The sequence below is a fragment of the Eulemur rufifrons genome, chromosome 6 (assembly GCF_041146395.1).
Source record: "Eulemur rufifrons isolate Redbay chromosome 6, OSU_ERuf_1, whole genome shotgun sequence".
NCBI lineage: Eukaryota > Metazoa > Chordata > Mammalia > Primates > Lemuridae > Eulemur > Eulemur rufifrons.
Genome location: NC_090988.1, coordinates 62,760,731 through 62,783,996, shown reverse-complemented (window position 1 = coordinate 62,783,996; position 23,266 = coordinate 62,760,731). Strand labels below are relative to the sequence as shown.

General features: G+C 45.2%; 1 protein-coding gene across 1 annotated transcript in view; it reads right to left on the bottom strand.

Annotated features, from left to right (window-relative positions):
• PARVA (parvin alpha) overlaps positions 1-22,292 on the bottom strand; it is a 145,895-nt gene extending 123,603 nt beyond the window's left edge. The window contains exon 1 of the mRNA XM_069471173.1: positions 21,980-22,292. Within this exon, the coding sequence (XP_069327274.1) occupies positions 21,980-22,115 (136 nt within the window). The 5' untranslated portion in view covers positions 22,116-22,292. The remainder of the gene's footprint in view (positions 1-21,979) is intronic.
• Positions 22,293-23,266: the final 974 nt, after the last annotated feature.

Sequence of the window (23,266 nt, the reverse complement as noted above, 5' to 3'; positions counted from 1 at the left end):
GCACTTTGGAGCACACTGAGAAATTACTGTTTCACTGATAAATATCTCCTAATATTATTAAACAGCAAATGAGCCCTCAACTACTCTCTTTAGAAGAAATAAGGGTCCACATTTATTGCCAGCATCCAGCCCACACTGCCAGCATTGCTCCTCAGGCCTCACTGTGCCCCACGTGGCTAGTACAACACAGAACATACAGTTAGATATTTGTGTTCAGGCATCTAGAATTTCTTACGATCATCCAGATTTCAAGTATTCTTCCTGATTTCCCTTATAATTAACAAAAATATGTCAGAAATTCCAGTGGATACAAAATAGTTGCAAAAATTAATTCAAGCTGGCATGTAATACTTATAAAATAGGCCCAATTCACATAAAAGAGAGGGAGGGGAAAAAATATGGCTGAGGAAACAACTGGAAACACCCAGGAAAAGTCCCATATGCTTGCTACATTATTGACACATGGTATCTGGTATGACTTCAGGGGATTTTTTCTAAAGATGGGCACCCATCAAATTCACATAAACGTATCCCCCAATTCTGGCAGCAGAGAAAAGGGGAAGGACCTAGACAGTGGAGATAACATATGTCAATATGCACAGACCTCCGCACAGATTTACAGGGCCTCTAATCTGAAGTAGTTTGAAATCTGTTCAAAGTAATAAATTTTTATTCTAGTGCATGACTGAGTATAAAACAAAAGAGGCAATATAAACGGTTACACGCATGGAAAATGTTCAACCTCAGTGGTAATCAAAGAAATCCAAATAAAAACAATTAAGGTAGTTCCCGCTAACCAATAAATGCAGAAAAGAATATATTTAATAGGCACTCTATGGTATATCTTCCAGAAGGAATATTAGTCACTAAAAATTATACTCAAGAATTGTTTATAGCAACATTGTGATGGGAAATGTAGTGAAAATAAAATAGAAATGTATATTCAGACTAAAATTACAACAAAATACATAGAAAAAATACTGGATATAAATATGCTAAAATGCAAACAATGCTTTTTTAGGTCAGTGCTACTCAGAGTGTGATCTGCAGACCAACATCAGCCTGGGAATTGCTACCTGTCCATGACAAGAAAAGAATTTCATAGTAAGCATTTAGAAATGTTTAGCAATTTGATATTGCTGTCATATCTAACAGCATGTTCCACAGACATGTCTAGTTGAACAAGGTACAGACCAGGTTGACTGTTGTCTAACCTGAGTGGGAAATTATAGGCTACACGAGCTGTGCAGTAGCCATGCATAGGACTTCACAGTCCACAAAGGATTGGAAATAAAAGAACTGCCCCTTAGCCTAGACCATTGGTCTACGTGGTGGCACTGTAAGAAAATATTTGTATACTCCTATATGGTCCAAATTTTTTATAATATTATAGTGCTAGTATAAGAAAAACCAACATTTTATTATTTTAAATGCAAGAAAAAAGAGAAAATCAATGTCACTTGATTGCTACATCTTTGGAAAGATTTTCTATGGAAATGTAGAAGTAGATACTGAAAGGCAGGATGACATAGTGGTTAGCAAAACAGATTTTGGAACCAACAACTTTGGTTTAGATCCTGCCTCCATCATTTACTAACAATGGGCTAGTTGTTCAACCTCCCTGTGCCTCAGTTTACTTATGCTTAAAATGGGGATAAACACAGAACTTATCTCATAGCGACTAATAAGGTTTGGCAGGATTAAATAAGTCAATACATATAAAGCCTTGGAACACAGGACGCTCTGTATAAGTGTCTACTATTATTATGACAAGTCAAGGGCGGGGTGAGAGCCACAGTCAGATCACATCTCCCGATGTTTTACTTGCAAAATGGGTCCAGAGAAGTGGTAGTAGTAGTCATAGTAATAGTAAGTAATATTAAATGCTTGATGTGTGCCAGGTTCCATGCCAAACACTTAACATGAATTAGCTCCTTAATTATCAGCAACACTAAAAATCGGTAGTAAGTTCTTTTTAATCCTATTTTGTAGATGGGAAAACCAAGATTCAGAGAAATGAAGCGACGTGCCCAGGGTCACCAAGCTATTAGGTCTATCTCCCTCCAGGGCACTAGGCTAGGCACAGCAGGACAGGGGTCCCTAGAGGTTAGACTTTGAACCCCTTAAGAGCAGAAATGCCCTGTGTCTCATTCCCAGGGGGAGCCAGGGTGGCCAGTCTGTTCAAAAGACCAGACCAAAATAAAAATCCAGGGCTTGCCTCCAGCCAGGGCCCTCACCTGGTCCCCCTCACCCAGGGCAGCATGCAGCAGCTGGCCTTCCGCCACAGCCTGGCTGGGGTGTTGCTCTCAGGGAGTGATCTAAGGGCCAAGGAAGGCAGCTCTTGGAATTTAACGGGAGGATGCAGGGCCTCATGAGTCATTCAGCTCTCCCTACTCGCCATGGCCCTGCATGTAATTTATTATCTTTGTCATTGGGTTTTCTGCTCCTGGTTGGCTGGGGGTTGGTGGAGCAGTCATCCCTAAAAGGAAATCAGTCTGTTAACAAGTCCCATCTCTCCCTGCCAAACGGACTGGAAGCTGAGGGAAGGACACTGGCAGGTCCCAGCTGTTTCCGGGCCTGGAGGAATTCGAGGGGGCAGTGAGGCCACGCTGGGCTAGTGGAACACTTAGCAAACACTGGCTTCGGACCTTCGCTTGGGGATGCTCTTCTGTGATTTCCTCCTCCACTGAGAAATCTGGGCCTCTGCATCAAAGAGTGTGGGTCTCAGAGGAGTGTGACATCTCCAAATATTTACCCCGAAAGTTGAAGGAAGAAAACAAAAGGCCTTTCCTGGGAGAACAGAGGCAGAGGGCCTGGGAGTGGAGAGATGGTTAAGGACACACAGGATTTTGCCTTGAAATCCAAAACATCCTGACTAAACCAAGTGCTGAAGACAGGAGCCTGAGAATTGGTTGCCAAAAAAATCTGTAACCAAGAAGAAGCATTTCCAATAAAATTAGACATCAGGGTAACTTTCCGTTTCCATGCCCTCTTTTCAAGACTGAATTCTTAACAAGAAATAAGAGTTTTATTAAAATTTGGGTGGGCGTTGTTCTTCCCTAGAATTTCCTTTTTGGAGAGCAATTTGGTAATACCCAGTAAAATTCAAACTTCACAAATTTTTGACTGAGCAATTCCACCTGTATGAATTTTTCATACAGATAAACTGGTACAGAATGTTTTTATTTGTTTGCAAGCATGTCTGGGGCACCATTGTTCAGAGTAGCAAAACCCTAAAAGAAAAATAAAATGAACACTCATCAATAGGGAACTGGTTAAACACCTTCATGCATCAGGTGGCACGTTCAGGCAATGCATAAAGCTGTTTTTATAAACAGGTAAATCCGCATGTGAAAGATACCCAAGACAAATAGGTAAGTGTTAAACAATAAGCTACTGCACACTCTTAACAATAGCATTTCAGTTGTGTAAAAACAAAACAAGTACAAACTGCTTGCAAAACAGAGCATTTCTGACAGGCTACACTATTACCTCTAAAGCCTTGGGAGGGAGGCAGGAAGGAAGGAGAAGTGGCTCTTATTTTTCTGGCCTCATTGAATGTTTTTTTTACCATAAACATTTTTAGCTAGTTTAATAAAAATAGAAGGAATGATATCACATGGCTAAACATATGCTGCAAACAGGAGGAAGGCCCCTGACAGCAAAGACACAGCCTCGGCAGTACCTGGCCAGGGCTCGTGTTTACGGAAAGCCCACTTAGGGCCAGGCCCTATCTGAAAACACTTCACAACCAACCACCAATTCCTTTCGTCTTCACGACAGCCTCGTGAGACAGGTGCTGGGAGGTCCCATTTTGCAGAGGAGGAGGTTGGAGCTCCAGGTTCCAGGTTCCACAGCGGTGAGTGCTAGGGCCAGGCAGTTTAGTTCCAGGGCCCAGAAACCTCCCTACCAGCCTTGCCTCTCAATCAACATTTGTTGAATGAATGGACAAACCAGAAAAACTACCAACATGTTTAGAGACTAGAGAAACTGTAAATTATATTAATAAAGTTATTATTGTAACTGTTGATTTATTGTTAAATTTTTTTTTTTTTTTTTTTTTTGAGACAGAGTCATGCTTTGCCACCCAGGCTAGAGTGCAGTGGCATCATCATAGCTCACTGCAGCCTCCAACTCCTGGGCCCAAGTGGTCCCCCTGCCTCAGACTTCTGAGTAGCTGGGACTACAGGTGTGCACCATGACACCCTGATAATTTTTCTATTTTTAGTAGAGACGAGGTCTCGCTCTTGCTCAGGCTGGTCTCGAACTCCTGAGCTCATGTGATTCTCCCGTCTCAGCCTCCCAGAGTGCTAGGATTACAGATGTGAGCCACTGGCGTCTGACCTATTGTTGTTGTTTATTATTGATGAATGAAAAATAAACACTATTCAGAAAACCCAACTTGTGTTATATCGAGCAAAGAGTTGGACTTCAGTATGAAGAAACCAATGGAAATCCCTGTTCTACCACTCAGTAGCTGAGAGACCTTGGGCAAGTCACTTCACCTCTCTGGGCCTCCATTTCCTCATGTGCAAAATGGGAACCTCCTGGAGCTCCTTTAAGGATTAACTAGGACATTATAAGTGAGTTCCTGTTGGGATTAAATGTGATGTCACATAGGAAAGCCCCTAGGTGATTGGCATATGTTGCACACATGTACAAACAAAAGGAAAAGATGCTGAACACGGAATAAACTACGCTCAGAGCATCACCAAGCAGACCCCATCTTTTACAACATTCTGAGTTTTCAAAGCGAACTGGAAAACTTATATTCACACATACTCCAGCAATCTGAGTGGGAAAGCAGGGTTTTAATTGTTCTGATCCTGCCTCTGGAATATTGATTTAGGACAGTTAATACCATCTCCAAATGCCAGGCTTAATTTGCATCGAGTCAGAAGCTGGGCTGCTGAGAGATGGCTGTTGATATTAAGGCAGGGACTCAGGAGGTCCTCCTGGCCAGCCGTGAGCAGGCTTTACCTGGGACTCGGGAGAGCTGGCCAGCGGAGGAGGTCGAGTCGTTGATGGATTTTCACTGTTTAATTAAAGTGCAGCTGGCGCCTGGGCCACGCTGTACCTTTCAGCAAAATATTTGTCATGGGTGGTGCAACTTGCCCACGCTGAGGCCATGTGGCCAGGGCAGAGCCCAGACTTTGGTCTGGTCTCTCGAGAAGCCTGTGCTTCTGCCCTTTAGCAGCTCCAGGGCCCACCCCCAGGAGCCCACTTCTCCAGGCACCGAGCACTGCCTCCTGGATTATCCCCGAATCAGAGTTCAAAACCCAGCCAATGACTCCCAAAAGGAGTCCCTGAAGATCCCTTTACGAAACAGCTGTTCTTCAGTAAACACGTTCAGTGCTCCGAGCTCACCCCCATCACATCATTTATTATCTGGGGACTACAGAATGTCTACCCTCATCATCCATGAAAGTCTTTTTTATTATACAGTTGACCCTTGAACAACATAGGTTTGAACTACGAGGGTCCACTTACAGGTGGATTTTTTATCAACCAAAAACAGTATTCGCAGGATGTGAAACCCGAAGATATACAGGGCCGATTGTGGGACTTGAATCCGCACGGATTTGGTATACTCAGGGCTTCTGGAACTGATCCCCCAAGTCTACCATGGGATAGCTGTAACTACAATAGAAAATTTCAAATGCAGCCAAAGAAGAGTACAACAATCCCCTATGTACCCATCACCATTCTACAATAATGAATAACTTGTGCCCACGCGTTTCCATCTACACCTCAACCCCTATACTGCATCATTTGAAGCAAATCCTAGACATTTTATCATGTCATCCATAAACATTTCAATGTGCATCTTGAAAAGATAAGGACATTTTCTGTAACACAGCCACAGCATCCCTTTCACATCCAATAAGTTGGCAAAGATTCCTTAGTATCATAAGACCTCCCGCTGAGTGTTTACATTCTTCTGATAGTCTCATAAGTGACTTGTAGAAGTTGATTGGTTTGAAGCAAGATCCAAACAAGGTTCTAGCTGCACTGTGAATCTGAATTGTACCTTTGGTGGCTTTGGCTTTCGCATCTTCTCTCCTCTTCCCTTCAACTCCCACCTAGCACAGTAGATGGGGGAACAGTTCAAAGTCCTGTGACACCACATGCTAACATGGCCTTGGACATGGAATAAAGCTCTCTGCTTCAGCTTCCTCACCTGGAAAATGGAAATACTAATAATTCCCTATCTCATGGAGTTATCATGAGGATTAAATGAAATAGAATGTGTGAAATGCTTAGAATGATGCCTGGCACAGAGCGAATACTTGATTAATATTAGTTTTCCTTGCTATTCTTTTTCTGAAAGACAATGAACTCAACAATATCCAGGCAACCAAATACAGTTACATCTGAGAAGAAAACCCAGTAAAAACCTATGCAACTGCACACATTTTCCTCACACCTTCGAGCCCCTGTTGAGCACAAGGTAGTAGAGTGTGCCAGTGAAGAGCAGCCTTGTGGAGCCAGACTGCCTGGGTTCAAATCCACTTCTCCCACTTGCTAGCAAGGGCCAAATGATGCATGTGTTTGCCAAAACCTATTTCTTCCGGGTAAACAACAAAACCACTTCCCAGCCTCTCTTGCACGTAGGTGTGGCCACACAGCTGAGTTCTGGCTAGTGGGAAGTGACAGAAGTGATAGGCACCACACCCAGGCTGGGCTTCAAAACCTATCATTGAGACCTTGGTTTCTTTCTCACCCGCAGCTGAGTGGTGAAGTCTTGTAGAACCCGGGGGAAGGCAAACCCCTAAGATGAAAGGGGCCTGGATCCCTGAATGACCATGTGGAAGATAATTTGATCAAAAACAATGCCACCAGGTTCTGCCGTAAGCAAAAAACAAATTTTTATTATGTTAAGCTTCTGAGAATGTGGGCTTATCTGTTATAGTAGCTAAGGTTACCCTAACTAGTACACTAGCCTTGACCTTGGGCAAGTTACCTGGCCTCTCTGTACCTCAGTTTTCTCATCTATAAAGTGGCAACGATGCTAATAATACCTATTTCGTGGTGTTGTTAGGAAGATCAAATAAGTTAATACATGTAAAGCACCTAACGCAGTGCCTGGCTCACAGTGCACTACATAAGTGCCTGCCCCTGATGCCCTTATTGTTATTGTTATTGTTGTTGGTGGTGTTATTTGGAAAATAATGATGTATCAAGAATGTCCACAGTTCACTTAAATGCACAAATTTAAAATCTTTGCTACCTTCCTGGGGTTTTTGTTGTTGATTTTTACAACTTGGGGTTAAAATTGTTTCCAGCCAAACAATTTCCAATTTAATAATAAAAGTCAATGATATAAATAGGATTATGAAAATTTACTTAACAGGAAGTATTTCAGGATCACAGTCACTCTGCAAGATGAAACACACATAATACAAGATGCGGCATGTCTCTGGTGTCCCAGTCAATGTTAAAAAATGGGAGAAAGAGATTTCCACAGCCTGCATCTTTCTGGGTTAACAGCCAGACCTCTCATAATGCACAGAACTGAGGGGACATACACTGAACTCTGCAGAATTTTAAAAACCAGCACCCAAGAAGATATACAAGTGTCCGAAAAACACATGAAAAACGCTCAATATTAGCTATCAGGGAAATACAAATAAGAACCAAAATGAGATCCACTTCACACACACTAGGGTGGCTTCAGCGAAAGGGCAGACAATAACAAGTGTTGGCAGGATGTGAAGAAACTGGAACCCTCATACCTTGCTGGTGGGAATGTAAAACAGTGCATATGCTTTGGAAAACAGTTCGCCAGTTCTTCAAAACGTCAAACACAGAATCATCATATGCTCCAGAAATGCCTCTCCTAGGTATATACCCAAAAGAAATGAAAATATACTCGTATGTCCACACCAAAACTTGTACATGAAAATTCATAGCCACATTATTCATAATAGCCAAAAAGTACAAACAATCCAAGTGTCCATCAACTGATCAATGGGTAAACAAAATGTGCTATATCCATATAATAGATTATTTTTTTCAGCCACAAAATGAAGTACTGATACATGCTACAACACAGATGAACCTTGAAAATATTATGCTAAGTGAAAAAGGCCAGGCACAAAAGACCACATACTGCATGATTTCCTTTATATGGAATGTCCAGAATAGGTAAATCCATAGACACAGAAAGTAGATTAGTTAATTACTTGGGGACAGGGAATGGGAAAGGGAGGGGATATGACCGCTAATGGGTACAGGGTTGCTTTCCGGGGTGATGAAAATGCTTTAAAATTGATAATGGCAATGGCTGCATAACTGAATGTGAATTGTACCATTTAATTGGGTGAACTGTATCTCAGTAAAGCTGCCATATTTAAAAAAAAAAAAAAAAGTACCCACTCCTCCATATGGATCAGACCACCTCTCCTCTGGACTTGAGCTTCCACAGAAACCAGAGCACGTTCCCACCTCATCAGAAGTCTTTGGGAACCATGTGTCCTGTGTTAAAATCCAGGTCCATCTTGCATTGTATGCAAGTGACAATGACAAGACGCACACATGCTAATGAGTCTGAAGTTAAGGCAAGAGGTCATGGCTGGAAGTGTAGCTTAAGAGTTTCCAGTGCATCCAGGCAGGAGATGAAATCGTCATCCACACTCCCGTGAAAACTGATAACCCACTGATATCCACCCTGCACAAACACAACCTCCCAGCTCCAGAGATACAAGCAGGGGTGTTGGGGTTTTTTTCCCCCCTGACACAAGAGCATAAGCTAGACCACGAATCACACTTCCCAGAATCAGTAATACTGAAAGGACTAGGAAGCTGGGAGCCCAAATTGCTTAAATTGATGTCATATCATCTGAAAAGCTGACATTCAGACCTTATAAACTGAACGACAATTGCCATCTATCCAATTCATGGCCCTGGACTCCTGTTTCCCACCTGCTCCAACACCAATTTAAGCAATTCTGAACTTTGATCTCTGCAGCAGAATGTCTCAGATTTATTGAAGTGTCAGGTCCCAATTGTGCTAACATCCACCCTGGCAGGGCCATTACAAGGTGTGAAATCTGGGTGCCCATCACCTCAGCCACGTTCAGCATAGCGACAATCAGAAGGAACAGATCAATCTGCCTCTCTATAGTCATCACAGGAGCCCTGTAATTTACCATAATGACGGCCATGGAGGAAATGCAGGTGAAGAGATCACTCTGTTCTCTGGGAACTCGGGCACGTGCTGGAAGAGCTACTGAGCCCAGCAAGAGAGGCCTTGCAACCCTCAGCCAAGAGGCAGCTGCTATTCTTTGCAAAGCGATATTTCAGGACTTTCCTATATCCTGAGAGTTGCTTTAAGACAGAATTGTGTTACCCTCCTCCTGTGCTTTGCAAACAGCGTCAAAACTGTCGGTTCCTGCTGCCCGGCTTCTCCCAGCTGTCATTACTACAGGTACACCTCACCAGGGCTGGGAGCCAGGGAGAGCTCAGCCTTATTGTGACAGGAAAACCCTCCCAATGGAAAGAAAAGTTTATTTCAAGCCTTGAGTGTAGGGGAGCAGGTGGGTGAGGCAAGGACCAGGTCCCTGTGTGAACTTCGGGCAGCCTCCCCACCCAACTCCACTCTGTATAGCCAGGAGTTCCATACTGAGACTGAAGAGTTCTAACCTGCCTACTAAATTCTGCTAGCTTCTGTCCCCCAACCTGGACTCTGATGAGTCTCCCTAACTCAGGCACTCAAGAGATCCAAGCATGCCCTGCTCAGAATCTCTGCACCCTGCCATCTCGATGTCTGCCTCAACAGACCTGGTGTGCCCTGCCCCCTAAATGTGGCAATGGAACTGCAGACCCCTCTTGCATTCTCCTCTCCTTCCTCCTCCCCACCAGGGGCCCCCAGGATGCCCTGCAGCCAAAGCCACACTGGCCAAGACAAAAACTGCTTTCTGGAATAACAGTTTTGAAGTGAAAAGTCAATGTAATGCTGTAATTGGCAGATTAATTATTCTACCAATGAATGTATGCTGGAAAGAAATGAGCACAGAGCCTGTTCCACCTGGGTTTATGTCACCGTGGGAGCAGGAGCAGGCCGGCAGCCTTGCCCCTTGGTAGTCCGACATCATCATCATCATCATCATCATCTCCGGGAGATGCTGTATTTTCATGAAGAGCCTCACTCACGGCTCCTCAGAGTCAGGCTGTTTTTCACAGCATAGAACAGGGGAGTTGCCTCTGGATATTAAAAGAGATAAGGGAATGAGTGAAGGGAATGGAGTATGATTCAACGCTGAAATAAATGCCCTGGATGCATCACTCCCAGGGAGAGCGTCTGCTTCTGCCAGGGACTCCCCAGGAACACTCCCTGAGGTGCTGGGCGTGATAATGACAAGCTCCAACTGGCTCAGATCCATTCTTCAGAGATGAAATGAGACACCTGACTACTGGCTTCTAGTGCAGGTAGAGGAAATGGAGCCCCTGAGGCAACAGCCCAACCAACTCTGTCAAAATCCGCCTGAAATGCAGAAGGCTCCCAAAGCCTGTCCCTTCTCCTGTGGGCCTAGGGCGGGTAGGTTCCTCCTCTGGTTTCGAGACCCAGCTTGAAATCACCATGTCTCCTAAGGGTTCCACCTAAACACGTCTACCGTAGCGCTCAGCTGCCTGTCTCATGATTACCTCCCATTCGTCTGTGGTTACTGTCGTGGGGTAAGTCCAAGAGCTCAGGAGTTGGGAGGTAGGGAGGAAGTGTTCAGGAGAAAGGAGGACTTCTAGACCAAACCTCCCCTGGGTCTCCCACGGGAGTGGTGAGGGGACAGGGGCGTGGCTGTACTTCTCAGGGGAGCATCAAGAATGACAGTTCCCAAGGCAGCCACACCCTGGGCTCTGTCAGAAGGGAGCAGATCCCTGGGGTGACACACAGGGCCATCTATGGATGGAAGGTCAGCCGTAAGGAATGTTCTGAAATAAAGACCTGCCTGTCCTAGAGCCTTACCCTGAGCATGTTACTGGCCAGGCTGGAAATCTGGTCTCCTGGGACCACCCCAAGGTAATCTGGTCCTGTCAGCCAGAAGCAAATAGAAACTTTCAGCCTAACGATGATGATTTTTCTCTGCAACCACCGATCAGAGAGATCACCTAGACCCAAAAGCAGTCATTTCCCCTTGGTTATCAATTCTAATTTATTGATATTAAACAAACTAATTGTCACTGTTTCACCCTGTAATTCTACTTCTGGGACTCCAGCCAAAGGACATTATTCTAAATTTTTTTAAAAAGCTTTAGGTCAAATTGTTTCCAAAAGAAAAAAAAAAGACCAAAGTAAACACTGAGACAATCACTCAATGGAATATTATATACCTATAAAAACTTTGCTTAATAAGATTCATAATAACATGAAAAAAATTTACATTGTAATAAGTGAAAAACAAAGATAAAAAACTTTTATTGATATTACATAGTATACTCACAATTATGAAAAAAGAAAAAGGTTATAATAAAGAAGAATAGAAAATATAAACAAAATGCTAATAGTGATTGCTTTCAGGAGTTGCAACTTTGCACAATTCTCTATTTTTCCATAAATCCCATAAGCATGCGTTAATTTTATTAATATAATGGAGAAGAAAAAACTTTTATTTTAAAAAACCAGATGCTAAGTGATTTGGTTCATTCTTCTCTCCTCCAAGAAGAGTGTACAATAATTTAGAATATTCCTGTTTAAACTGACAAAGTTCACCGCCCCCTCCATCCACGGCTTAACACTGCCCTAAGGCTGGTTCAGAGCGAAGACAATGACTTTGGTTACAAAGTCGGTTTACTGAGGCTTTGGCAGGCTGGCCTGTTCCAAACAGAGTGATCACTTAGTAAATGCTAGCAGCACCAGTTTTAGGTGAGTCCTGTAGTGAGTTACACATCATGCAAACATTTGTCCCAGGCCTGAATGAAAATTAAGCAGCCGTAATTAACAGAGACCAGGCAAAGCTCACCAAGGTGCAGCATCCAGCCACTCTCTCCTCTTAGTAGGTTCTTTTTATTTTTGGTGGGTTGAAGTGGAGAGAGTTGTAGTTACAGGACCCTTGCTGAGGAGTAATGACAGTGGCCCGGCTTCTGGCTGACTTGCAGTTGCCTTTGCTTTGTACTTTATGAGGAAATGAAGCTGAAATGGGCAAGAAGGAATAGGTGGGGGAGGGGGAAGAGGACAGACTTCGGGATTAATTGATCTGAATCTCTCCTGTAGAGTCGTGGTCTGCACATCTCTCTTACCTCCCCTAAGTCTTGCCAATGGGCTATTTCACCTTAGTCCTCCTTCATTTAAGCGCTCTAACATGGACATGTGCAAAGCCGTTTCTGCAAAACAAGCTTTCCTGGATGAAGACAAACAACACTGGCCTCCATGTTCCCTCCCGTCACCCCCAGCACCAGCGGGCCTCCATGCAGACTCACAGCTGCCCTGTGAAATCAGCACCCACAGATTCTAGGACCCCCGGGTCTCAGGGCCCTTGGTGTGTTTGCCAAATTGCAGGACTAACGGATAATATCTTCCCACAAAGATAAAGAGATTCTTAAAGGCAGGGAGAAGGCATTTTTATAAGCTATACACACACACTGTCTCTCTCACACACACACATGCATGCACACAAGGGGGCACCAGAAGTTGAGGCCTGGATGGAGTCTGGAGACCGAAAGAGTCATCGGAGGTCGGAGCAGAGTCTGGAGTAACCTGGGGACTCCCTCAATGGGCATAAGATGCCCACTGATAAGTCAGGCAGTTGGTTAAGAACCATTTTCCAGGACACTTTTTAAATACCTGGTGCCATGCTAGGCACTGAGCATGCAAAAGTGAGCAGAACAAACACAACTCCTGCCCTCACTGCATCTGCAGAGAACACAGAAAGGAAGGGCTGTGGCCCAGGGCCTAGGCCGGGAAGGCTTCCTGTCCTCAGGCTCTGGTCCTCGGACAAAGCTTGTGTTTAGATTTCCTGCTGATTTCAGGCGGCACAACCTATTGAAAATGAACAGGATGTTTACATCTGTTTTTTTGAAGTATTTTATTTTTATTTTAAAAGATATTTTATTATTGAAATTGTCATAGGGCTTCCCTCAAATGTTGTTCTTTGTTCCATGACAGTGAGTGGAGATTTTAGATGCCTACAAATGTTCACAAGAGGATTTCATCTCTGCTCCCGGACTAATGGCTAAAACATAATTATGAACTGTGCTTGTTACCCAAATAGAGATATTCCACGAGACAAGAAGACCGATTCCTAATATGGCAGTGTCCTTGGGCCGGGGCCCGCTTATCCTGGTATCCATCTCCTCCTCCCGACACAGAGGTGCCTTCATTAGGGGAGGAAAGAAAGAGGTCTTTGTAATGATGTAATTCCCAGACCACCCTACACAGACAATAAAACTGAATTTGAGAGAAGCCTGGTGAAATGAGAGCTCAGAAATCGTAGAAAAACAGTGCTGTAAAGGCCTAAGAGGTTATTTTGCTTAATCCTCTAATGTTAGAAACGGGAGAATAATACCAGAAAGGGGAAGAGACTTGTCCATGATTACATAACCAATTAGTGGTGGGCTACTTTCACCAAGGTAAATATGGGGAAATTCATCCCATAGAAATTCCAGTCTCATCATGTGTTAAACATGACGGTAGACAAGAGGGGTCGCACCATAGGGTGTAATGGGCACACCCACAAGCGGCTGCAATGCAGTGTGGCCAGTGGTGCCACAGAGTGGGGACAAGGCGCTGTGGGCCCACAGAGAAGGAAGCGTCTCACTCGTCCTGGGAGCACTGTGGAATAAGGCTCCGTGCAGGAGGGGATATCTGAGATGGGACTTAATGAATGAGCAGGAGTTTGCTGTATAGAAAAGGGAAACAGTCTTTCCAGAAATATGGAATAGCATGTACAGGTAGAAACGTGAAAGAACATGATGTGATTGGAGAAGGAAGACATTCCCCAATGAAAACTTGGCTGTAGTTAAAATGGAGATTTCTTTAAAGGGAAATAGAGGAGACAGAACCAAAAAGGTAAAGGAAGGAGTAGTCATAAAGGGCTTGAATGCCATGCTAAGAAGTTTGTTCTGGGGAAAAGTGACCTCTGTTTTAGAAAAAACAACATATTGGCAAAAGGATGAAGGATGAATTGAACAAAAATGGACTAGAGACAGGAAGACTAGTTGGGTGGCTAACACATTTCAGGTGGAAAATACAGGGGGTAAAATTTTAAAAATAAACAAAAACAATCCAGGGCATTTATGAAGCCTGAATTAAGTCCATCCTATGTAGAAGGCAGAATCAGCAGGGCTTTGTGAGAAGCGGTCAGATGTGGGGAACACGAGCGAGCAGGGGCCAGCCTGCCCTCTGTATGTACAGCCTGGGCGCCAAGAATGGCTTTTACGTTTTTAAATGGCTGAGAAAGAACAAAAGCAGCAGCATATTTCATAACACATGAAAATTATGTGAAATTCAAATTTCAGCGCCCATAACTAAAAAAAAATATTTTTTTTTGAGACAGGGTCTCATTCTGTTGTCTAAGCTGGAGTGTAGCAACGTGATCACAGCTTGCTACAATCCCAAACTCCTGGGCTCAGGCGATCTTCCTGCCTCAGTCTCCTGAGTAGCTGGTACTAGTGGCACACACAACCATGCCTGGCTAACTTTTCTTACTTTTTGTAGGGACCACATCTTGCTATGTTGCCCAGGCTCATTACGAAAATTTTATGGGAACACAGCTGCACGTGTTCATTTACCTATTGTCTATGGCAACAAAGGTAGAGATGAAGAGTGACAACCCGGGCCATAAGGCTCACCAAGCCCAAACTGTTTACCATTTGGCCCTTTAAGAAAAAGTTGCTGACCCCTGAAACACAGGGTGATGCAACGCTGCAAGCTTAGGCAGCTGGAGGGATGGCAGAAGAGCAGAAGCAGATTTGGGCACGTGGGTCAAAAAATAATTCCATGTTAGGGCATGTTGAGTCTGAGGATCTTGAGACACATCCAAGAGACAGCAGGAAGATGTGTTTGGACTACGGGTAAAAGATCAGGATTTGAACAATGGATTTGGGAATCATCAGTGGGCAGATGGTGGTTGAAGCTACAGGAGCAGGTGAGATAACCCAGGGGAAATCAAACGGGGGACAAAGCAGGTAAAGTCAGACCCCAGGAAACACTACTGTAAACAATTAGGAAAACCCAAGAAGGGGGCTGAAAAAGAGTAGTCAGAGACACAGGGGACACATTCAGTGTGGAAAAGGTCAAGAGGGAAGATTAATTCTAAGGCAAAGAGAAAGCTGAACAATGCCAAATGCCTCCAAGAGCCCAGTAGAATCGGATTGAAAAGGAGAACGTGAATTTTGGGGACCTCAGCCAGGAAAGTCACTTAAATAGTGGGAACAGGGTAGGTTCTCCAGTTGGCTGCCAGGACACCACAATCTCCTGGTTTTCCTCCTATACCATTGGCTCCCATCCTCCTTCTGAGTCTCTCTCACTGGTTCCTCCCCACCTCCTACCTTCTAAATGTTGGAAAGCCATCGAGCTCAGTCCTTGGAACTTTTCTGTTTTCTATCCATGCTCTCTTCCTCAATGACCCCATTCAGTCTCACAGCTTTAAATAAACACGCCTACACACCATTGTTTCTCCAGCCCAGACCCCTCCCCTGAATTAGACTTGCTGAACTAACTGTAAACTCAACGTCTCCACCTGGAAGTCCAGTAGGCACCACTAGCTAAACAGATCCAAAACTGAGCTCTTCCTCCCCAGACCAGCTTCTCCTGCGGGATTCTCCAACTCAGGTAAAATCAATTCCATCTTTCCAGTTGGTCAGACCAAAACCCCTGGAGTCATCTTATTTCTACTCTCTCATCTGCCATCCAATCTTTCAGTAACTGCCATCTGCTGTCTCTTCAAAATACATCCAGAATGTGATGCTCGCTCACTCTCTTGCTGCCACTCTGCTCCATCTCTCAGCTGGGCCATTCTGGCAGACCCTTGGCTCATCTCCCTGCTTCTACCCTGTCCCCTGCAGTCACCTAACACCATCAGAGCAACCCAGTTAAAACAGAGGTGAGATCATGCTATTCTGCACACAACCCTCCCAACCTTCCCATCTCACTCTAAGTACAGGCTCAAGTCTTATTAATACAAGGGCCTCCAGGGCCTGCCCTGCCCTGCCTCTATTTACCCCAGGACCTCCTTGCCTTGCACAATTGTGCTCCCTCTACTGCAGTCATAGCCCCCTCCCTGCTGGTCCTCAATAATGCACCAGGTCCACTCATGCGGCAGGGTCTGTGATTCCCTCTGCTTGCAATGTTCTTGCAGAGATATATATGGCTCTCTCCTCACCTCCCTCAGCTCTTGACTCAAATACACCCTTCTCAAGCCATCCTGTTTAAAATCAGCCCTTACACAGCACTCTGTTTTCTTTTCCTGCTTTATTTTGCTGTATAGCGCTTATCATTACTCTAACAAAATACACACATTTTACCAATGTATCTTATCTGTCTCCCCTACTAGAATGTAAGCTCCATAAGTACAGGGATTTTTGTCTGTTTTTTTTTTTTTTCCTTTCCAGTATCTAGCACAGTGCCTGGCACATGGTAGGCACTCAATAAATAATTGGGGAAAGCACGGGAATCGTGGATCAGAAGGTTACTAGGAGGTAAGGAAAGAAGAGCAAGTACAGATAACTCTTTCAAGACCTGTGGTGAGTAGCTTAGGAGGAAACCAGCATCAGATTTTCTTCAGATGAGAAGGACTTAAGCCTATTTACAGAATGTTGGGGATAGAGCAGCAAGATAGAGACTGGGGAGATGAGAAATAGGCTCCCTGGATCTCTGGTTGTGCTGGGTCTGGGAGGAAGCTGAAAGGACTGGTCTCATGAGCAAGGGGAGAAGGGACCTCCTTGGAGGGGACTAGGACAGGATGGGAGCACAAAAGGAGAGTTTAGATGTGGGTGGGACTGGGTGGAGGGAGGGGAACTTGAAGGAGCTCACACTTGCTCTCGATTTTCGATTTTCGATCTCAACGTCTGGGGAAGGGTTTGAGCGGTAAGGGTTTGGATGAGGCACTTTGGAAAACAAAATGCAAACCGATTAGGAGAGAAGGAAAGGATTGCTCCACAGTGCTAAGGGTTCTGCTCACTCTAGGAACCAAAAATCTGCTGCAGGGTTTGGGGATTTTCCCCAGCAACACTGGACAGCCAAGGAGAAGTAAGAGATAAGGATTAGTATTATTACAAGAATTACGAAATTAGAGCCTTCATTGGATACTTCAGGCACTGGACAAAATGTAAAACTCTAGGGGATAAGAACTTAAATATATGAGTAAATGATAGGAATGCCCAGGGCTACTGACTTAATTTAGGGCACCTTCAGCAGGCAGATAAGATTCAAGATGGTGTTCCTGGGAAGAGCAAGTGTTGAGGATGGATCTGGATGAAGAAAGATGACAAGTGGCCCCTGGCAAGTACACTCTGAAAGGCTAGTTTAAGAATGGACACAGGAGGCCCATGTAGAACATAAACGGGGACTGAAAACCAAAACGAAGACCACAGAGAAAAACAAAAGCCACTTATAGCTACAACTCATGAGAATGGGCCCAGATATTATAAAATGCTGAAATATGACATCTTGGGAAACAGGAACATCTATTTGCAAAGATAGATCCCTTAACTCCTAAAGGGACAAAATAGTGTCACATGGGTTTCATATAGTCATGGGCTATGAGGCTATTTACAAAACCTATGGAAGCTTCTGCAGTCCATAATAAAAAGACTATTCCAAATTTCAAGGACTACAATTGTGTTGTAAATTTTAACAGCTACCATTATTTATGCCATGCAATGTATATTACATTCTCTGTCTCACTTAAGCCTCATGACTTCCATGTAAAGAAGGAATTTTCATTCCTGTTTTACAGATGAAGACAGAGGCTTTAGAAAGGTTAAGGAACTTGTTCTAAGTCATAGTAATAAATAAGTGGCTGGACCAGAAATCAAACAATCAATGTATCTGATACTAAAGATCATGCTTTTAACCCCTACTCTTTCTTGGTCTCTAACACTATCTTTTCTTATGAAAACACAGGAGTGATGACTAGTTGAATGTATTCTTATGAGACTTACAGTCATTCTATGATGTATGTAGTAGGTATCCTTAGAAAAACTTTTTATATGAAATTATTAACAGTTGACCCTCGAACAACACGGGTTTGAAGTGTATATGTCAGTTTTTTTCAATAAATATATTGGAAAATTTTGGGGGGATCTGCAAAAATTTGAAAAACTTTGCAGACAAACCATGTAGCCTAGAAATATTGAAAAAATTAACAAAAAGTTAGGTATGTCATGAATGCATAAAATATATGTAGATACTAGTCTATTTCATTACTTGCTACTATGAAATATACAGAAATCTATTATAAAAAGTTAAAATCTATCAAAACTTACACACACAGACTATACATGTAAGCAAACATAAAGATGCAGTATTAAGTTATAGCTGCATAAAATTAACTGTTGTTCTTTCTGTACTACTGTAATAATTTTGTAGCCACCTCCTGTTGCTATTTCAGTGAGATCAAGTGTTGTAAGTATTCACTTAAAATGCCATGTGATGCTAATTCATCTCTCCAGTAAATTGCATGTCACAGTTAAAAGTGATCTCTTTCTATTCTCATGTATTTTTCATTGTTTTTAGTACAATACCATAAATCTTGAATAACACCATGGGACCCATACAAATTGCCACTAGCGATGCTGAAAGTGCTCCCAGGAAGCAGATAAAAGTCATGATGTTACAAGAAAAAGTTGAGTTGCTTAATAAGTACCATAGATTGAGGTCTATGGCCATTTTAGACAGAGATTCATCTTGTAAACAGACAACATAAACACAGTATAGTACTATAAAAGTATTTTCTCTTCCTTATGATTTTCTTAACATTTTTTTCTCTAGCTTTATTGTAAGAATACAGTATATAATACATATACAAAATGTGTTCATGGACTGTTTATGTTATCAGTAAGGCTTCCAGTCAACAGTAGGCTATGAGAAGTTAAGTTTTGCGGAGTCAAAAATTACAGGTGGATTTCTGACTGTGTGGGGGATCAGTGCCCCTAACCCCCACATTGTTCAACAGTCAACTGTATTCTAACCAACATGTATTATGTCTTTCCAGTTGTTGTGTCCCACAGTGGGGCAGAGCAAGTATGGAATGAATGGGGATCCTTGGGCCCAGGAGAATTCTATGCAGAAACTGATGTAATTTGTGGACAGACCAATGTCAATGATCCTGAGGAATGAAGAATGAGAGGTTTTAGAACACCAGGGGGAAAGCAGAAGAAGGCAGTCTACAAAGCACAAAGCTGTGAGCTTATGCAGGATGCAGAGCAAGACCCAGCCTTATTGCTACTGAAGTGATGGTTAGTGTGCCCTAGACAGTGACAGCACTGATCACCCACCCAGCACGCACTAAGAACAGTCCTTTCAGACCCTCACCACCTTCTTCGACTGGGCTCACAGAACCACCACCCTCCAGCAGTAAGCCGTTGGAGCTGGGTGGTGGCCAGCCCCTCTGGAAGAAGCTGTCTGCTCTTCCAAACCATTTACAGCCTCTGGATTAGCTAATAGATTGAATGACAGAATCTGGACTTTACAGTTAAGTAGAACAGGGATAAAAATAAGATCATGCACCTGGTTTGAAAAACCCAACTGAGTAAACCCAAGAATGGGAAGGATATAGTTTAGGAGCAACAAATATAAAAATGTCTTCAAGCTGATAACAAGTTCAATGAGAGTTAATAGCGTGATAAACCTGGCAGAATAGAGAAAAGCAACCTTAGCTGCATTAAAAGGACATGGTGTCTGTGCTAGACTAAGGAAGGTGACAGTCCTGTTCTAATCTGGGCTGGCTACCTTGCACTATGACTGCACTACATTGACTTCTGGGCAGCTCCCTTGGAGGGGGTCTGCTAGGTATTCTCCATTTCCCCCAACTCCCTGCTGTGGTCTACTCTCTGTATTGCTCTGTGCCCTAGGGAACTGGCACCTATATAATGCATCACTGAGATCCAGTTACTCCAGTGGCTTCCCGCTGGGTTCAGCCAATGGGAAGCACCAGCAGGAGATGCAATGGCAAGAAGAGGGAGAACACGCAGAATGTGGGTTTCTTGTGCCACCCTCTCCCTGCTCCATCTGCGATTTCCGACAGTGGCAGCCTCCCTCTATGACTACAGTTCCTGGTGGGCAACCCTCGTCCATGGCTCCAGCTTTGAATGGGTTCCAGTTTGCTTCCCTTATCCCTTCCCCCTGCTTCCCCCTGGGTGCCCCAGTATCCCTTCTTGGTTCCCTTCACCCTGCCCACAGCTCTGGAAATAGTCTCTTCCCTAAATTATTGTCAAAATCCCAACTAAGTTGGCTTTCTGTTTCCTGCAGGGACCCTGAGTGAAACGGAAGAGACAGGATGCCAGAGGGCCTTGAAATCATGTCTATGAGGACCAGCTGTAGGAACGGAAGATATTCAGCCTCGTGGAGGGAAGATTCCAGAATGCAAGCTAGTCCATTTGAAAAAGGTGAAAGGCTACCATCACACTCATTTCCTGGCTCCACAAATAGTAGTAGGTACAGAGAGACTAACTTTTGGCTGACTATAAAGTTAACTTTTCTACGGAGATGGTAACAGTAAGGTGAATACTCCTGGGAGGTCACAAGCTTCAGTAATTCTCAGTTGCCCAGTTTAAACTGGATGAGCCTCTGTCAGGAACACTGTAGAAAAAAGTTAGAAAGATAGTCTAGAAAAGGGCTTTCTAAGAAACCAGGATTTCATGATTTGCTATCAACTGTACACCATTCAACAGGTTACCAAAATAACCAAACTGGGGGGAGGGTTTGGGGTTATGCTTTGCTGCTCCTCCTTTCAGACTTGTAGAGAAGTCTGGTTCTTTGTGTCAAGTTTGATAATTCCCAACACTGAAGTTGTTTTTTTATGTTTTAACATAACTCAAGAACACGAAACTTCTTTTACATCTCAGCATCACAGCTTTCAACAGATTATTTCCAATGAACTGAGCAGTCCATTAAAAAAAATTTTTAACCCAGCAACTTCTATCTACACACGGATCACTAACAGTGCGTCTTGAAAGCTGCCACCTCATTTTTCAAACCTAAAACCAGGATGCAAAATCTGCCCAAGGGACAAAATATTTTACATGCAAACCATCCTCGAAAAAAAAAATAAGGTCGCCTCAATTACCCTGGTGGGAAAACGAAAACGGTTTTTGCAAAAGCCCTGAACACCTAAGTCCACAGCAGGGTCACGACGCTAAGCTTGTGTGTCTACCCCAGGCTTTCTCCATGGGTGGGAGCTTATCATTTATTATACTGCAGGAACGCTAGAATAGCCAGTTTTTTCACTCATTCATTCAACAAACATTTGATGTTGATCTATTCCATGAACAGAGCCCTACTGGGCCTTGGGGTTGGACAAAAGACCCAGAGGCCAAAGCTGCAGCTAGAGGCCTTCAGCAGGTCTAAGACACGACCTGATTTCAAAGACCAATGAAGGCAAAGCGCGAGAGTGACGGCGCCCAGAAAAGTTTCCGCAGAAACTTGGGAAATGCCAGCCTCCGGGAGCGGAGAGGGCGGGGGCACGGGCCCACTGGAGGACGCCGCCTGCGGGCTGGGGCTGGGCCTGGGCTCCGGTCCGGCCGCCTCCGGATGCCACGCGGCGCCCGCCCACGGCCCAGCCGGGACGTCGGCCTGGTCCCAGGCCCAGGAAGCCGGCGCCCGGGCGGCGCCGCCTCGATGGCCCGCGGGCGCAGGGCCGCAGTGCGGGGCGGGCGGCGCTCCGGCCCGACGTGCCCGGGAGGCGCGAGCACGCATCGCCGCAGGTCCCACCGCGCCGGACACCCGCGGCGCGCTTCCGCCCGGCCCCGGCGACCTGGCGACCCGGCCCCTCCAGCCTCCCGGGCCCCCGACCCCCCAGGGCTCTTTGGGCCCGGCCGTACTCACCCTCCTTGGCTTTCTTCCTCCGGGCCAGAGTCCCGCCAAGTTTCCCCAAGAAGGAGTCATCTTTCTTGCGGGAAGGGGGAGACTTGGGAGTGGGGGACTTAGGGGCTGAGGGCGACTTCTGCGGGGAGGTGGCCATGGCAGCGGCGCGGGCAGCCGCGGGCCGGTCGGGACGCGGAGCAGGCGCTGGGCGGACGCGGCGGGCGGCGGCGGGACTGAGGCTGCGGCTTTCCAAACGGAAGCGGAATTATTCCAAGCATTTGAGGCAGCTCACGCTCGCCTTTCCCTTCCCTCGCTCCCTCCCTCGCGCCGCCCTCCGCCCTGGAAGGCTCTGCGCTCTCGGGGCCGCGCCCCGGCCTGCGCCCCTGGGCTGCCCTGAGCAAGGAGGATGCCCCAAATCGGCCCCTTGCGGGACATGCGAGTGCGTGCGTGTGTGTAACCCTTCAGGCTGGGTGCGCTCTGTCCTGAAAGCTTCATTTCCCCAGGCTCTGCACCCAGCATACAGCCTGGCACAAACGAGGATCTGAACAGAGCCAACCCTGCTATTCTGTCTCCCAGTGCCTTCCAGCCGGCTGCCTGGGGAGGAGCTCGCTCGTCCCCTGCATTGCTGCCTGTGCAGTTACTAGGCCCGTGTCTTGTGCCGGTGAGAGTGAGCCAGTTCCTGGAAGAAATGATTGGAGTGAACTGCAGTGTGTTCAGGCGCCACCGAACTGGGCACAACCAACCACTCTTGCGCTTATCCGTGACTGTCAGCCTCCACTTCTCCACCCCCATCCCAGACTGGGAAGTTTGAGGTGCATCAGGGCAAGGCCGGGGCTGCTGCTTCTTGGAGGATAACCGTGTTTCTCGCAGCTCAATGGCTTATGCAAAGGAAGACCCCAAATGTTGTGGAAACGTGAATGGGGAAAGCACAACCAAGGTCTCCTGTGAGACGCCCCTCCCCCAAATTTATCCTGCCTAAATAAAAGCCAGAGTGACTGCCAGGCTCATTTGGGATAACAGGGGTCACACAAAACACAGTATTTCAAGGATGCATACTGGAAATAATTAAAATGCACATTTTATCGCGCTTTCCCACCTCAAGTTCTCAGTGGGCTCTTGTGTCTGTCTCTCACTCACACACACACTCACACAGCGCCTTGGCAGCTGTCTTGCCTCCTTCAGGCCCCTTCCCTCTAGCTACAGCTGACTGCAGAGCAGCCAATCCCAAGAGCCTCAACCAAGACTCTGAGCTAAGCGGGAGAGACTGTTGTCAGAAGTTGAGCACTTGGCTGATGGTTGTGCAGAGCC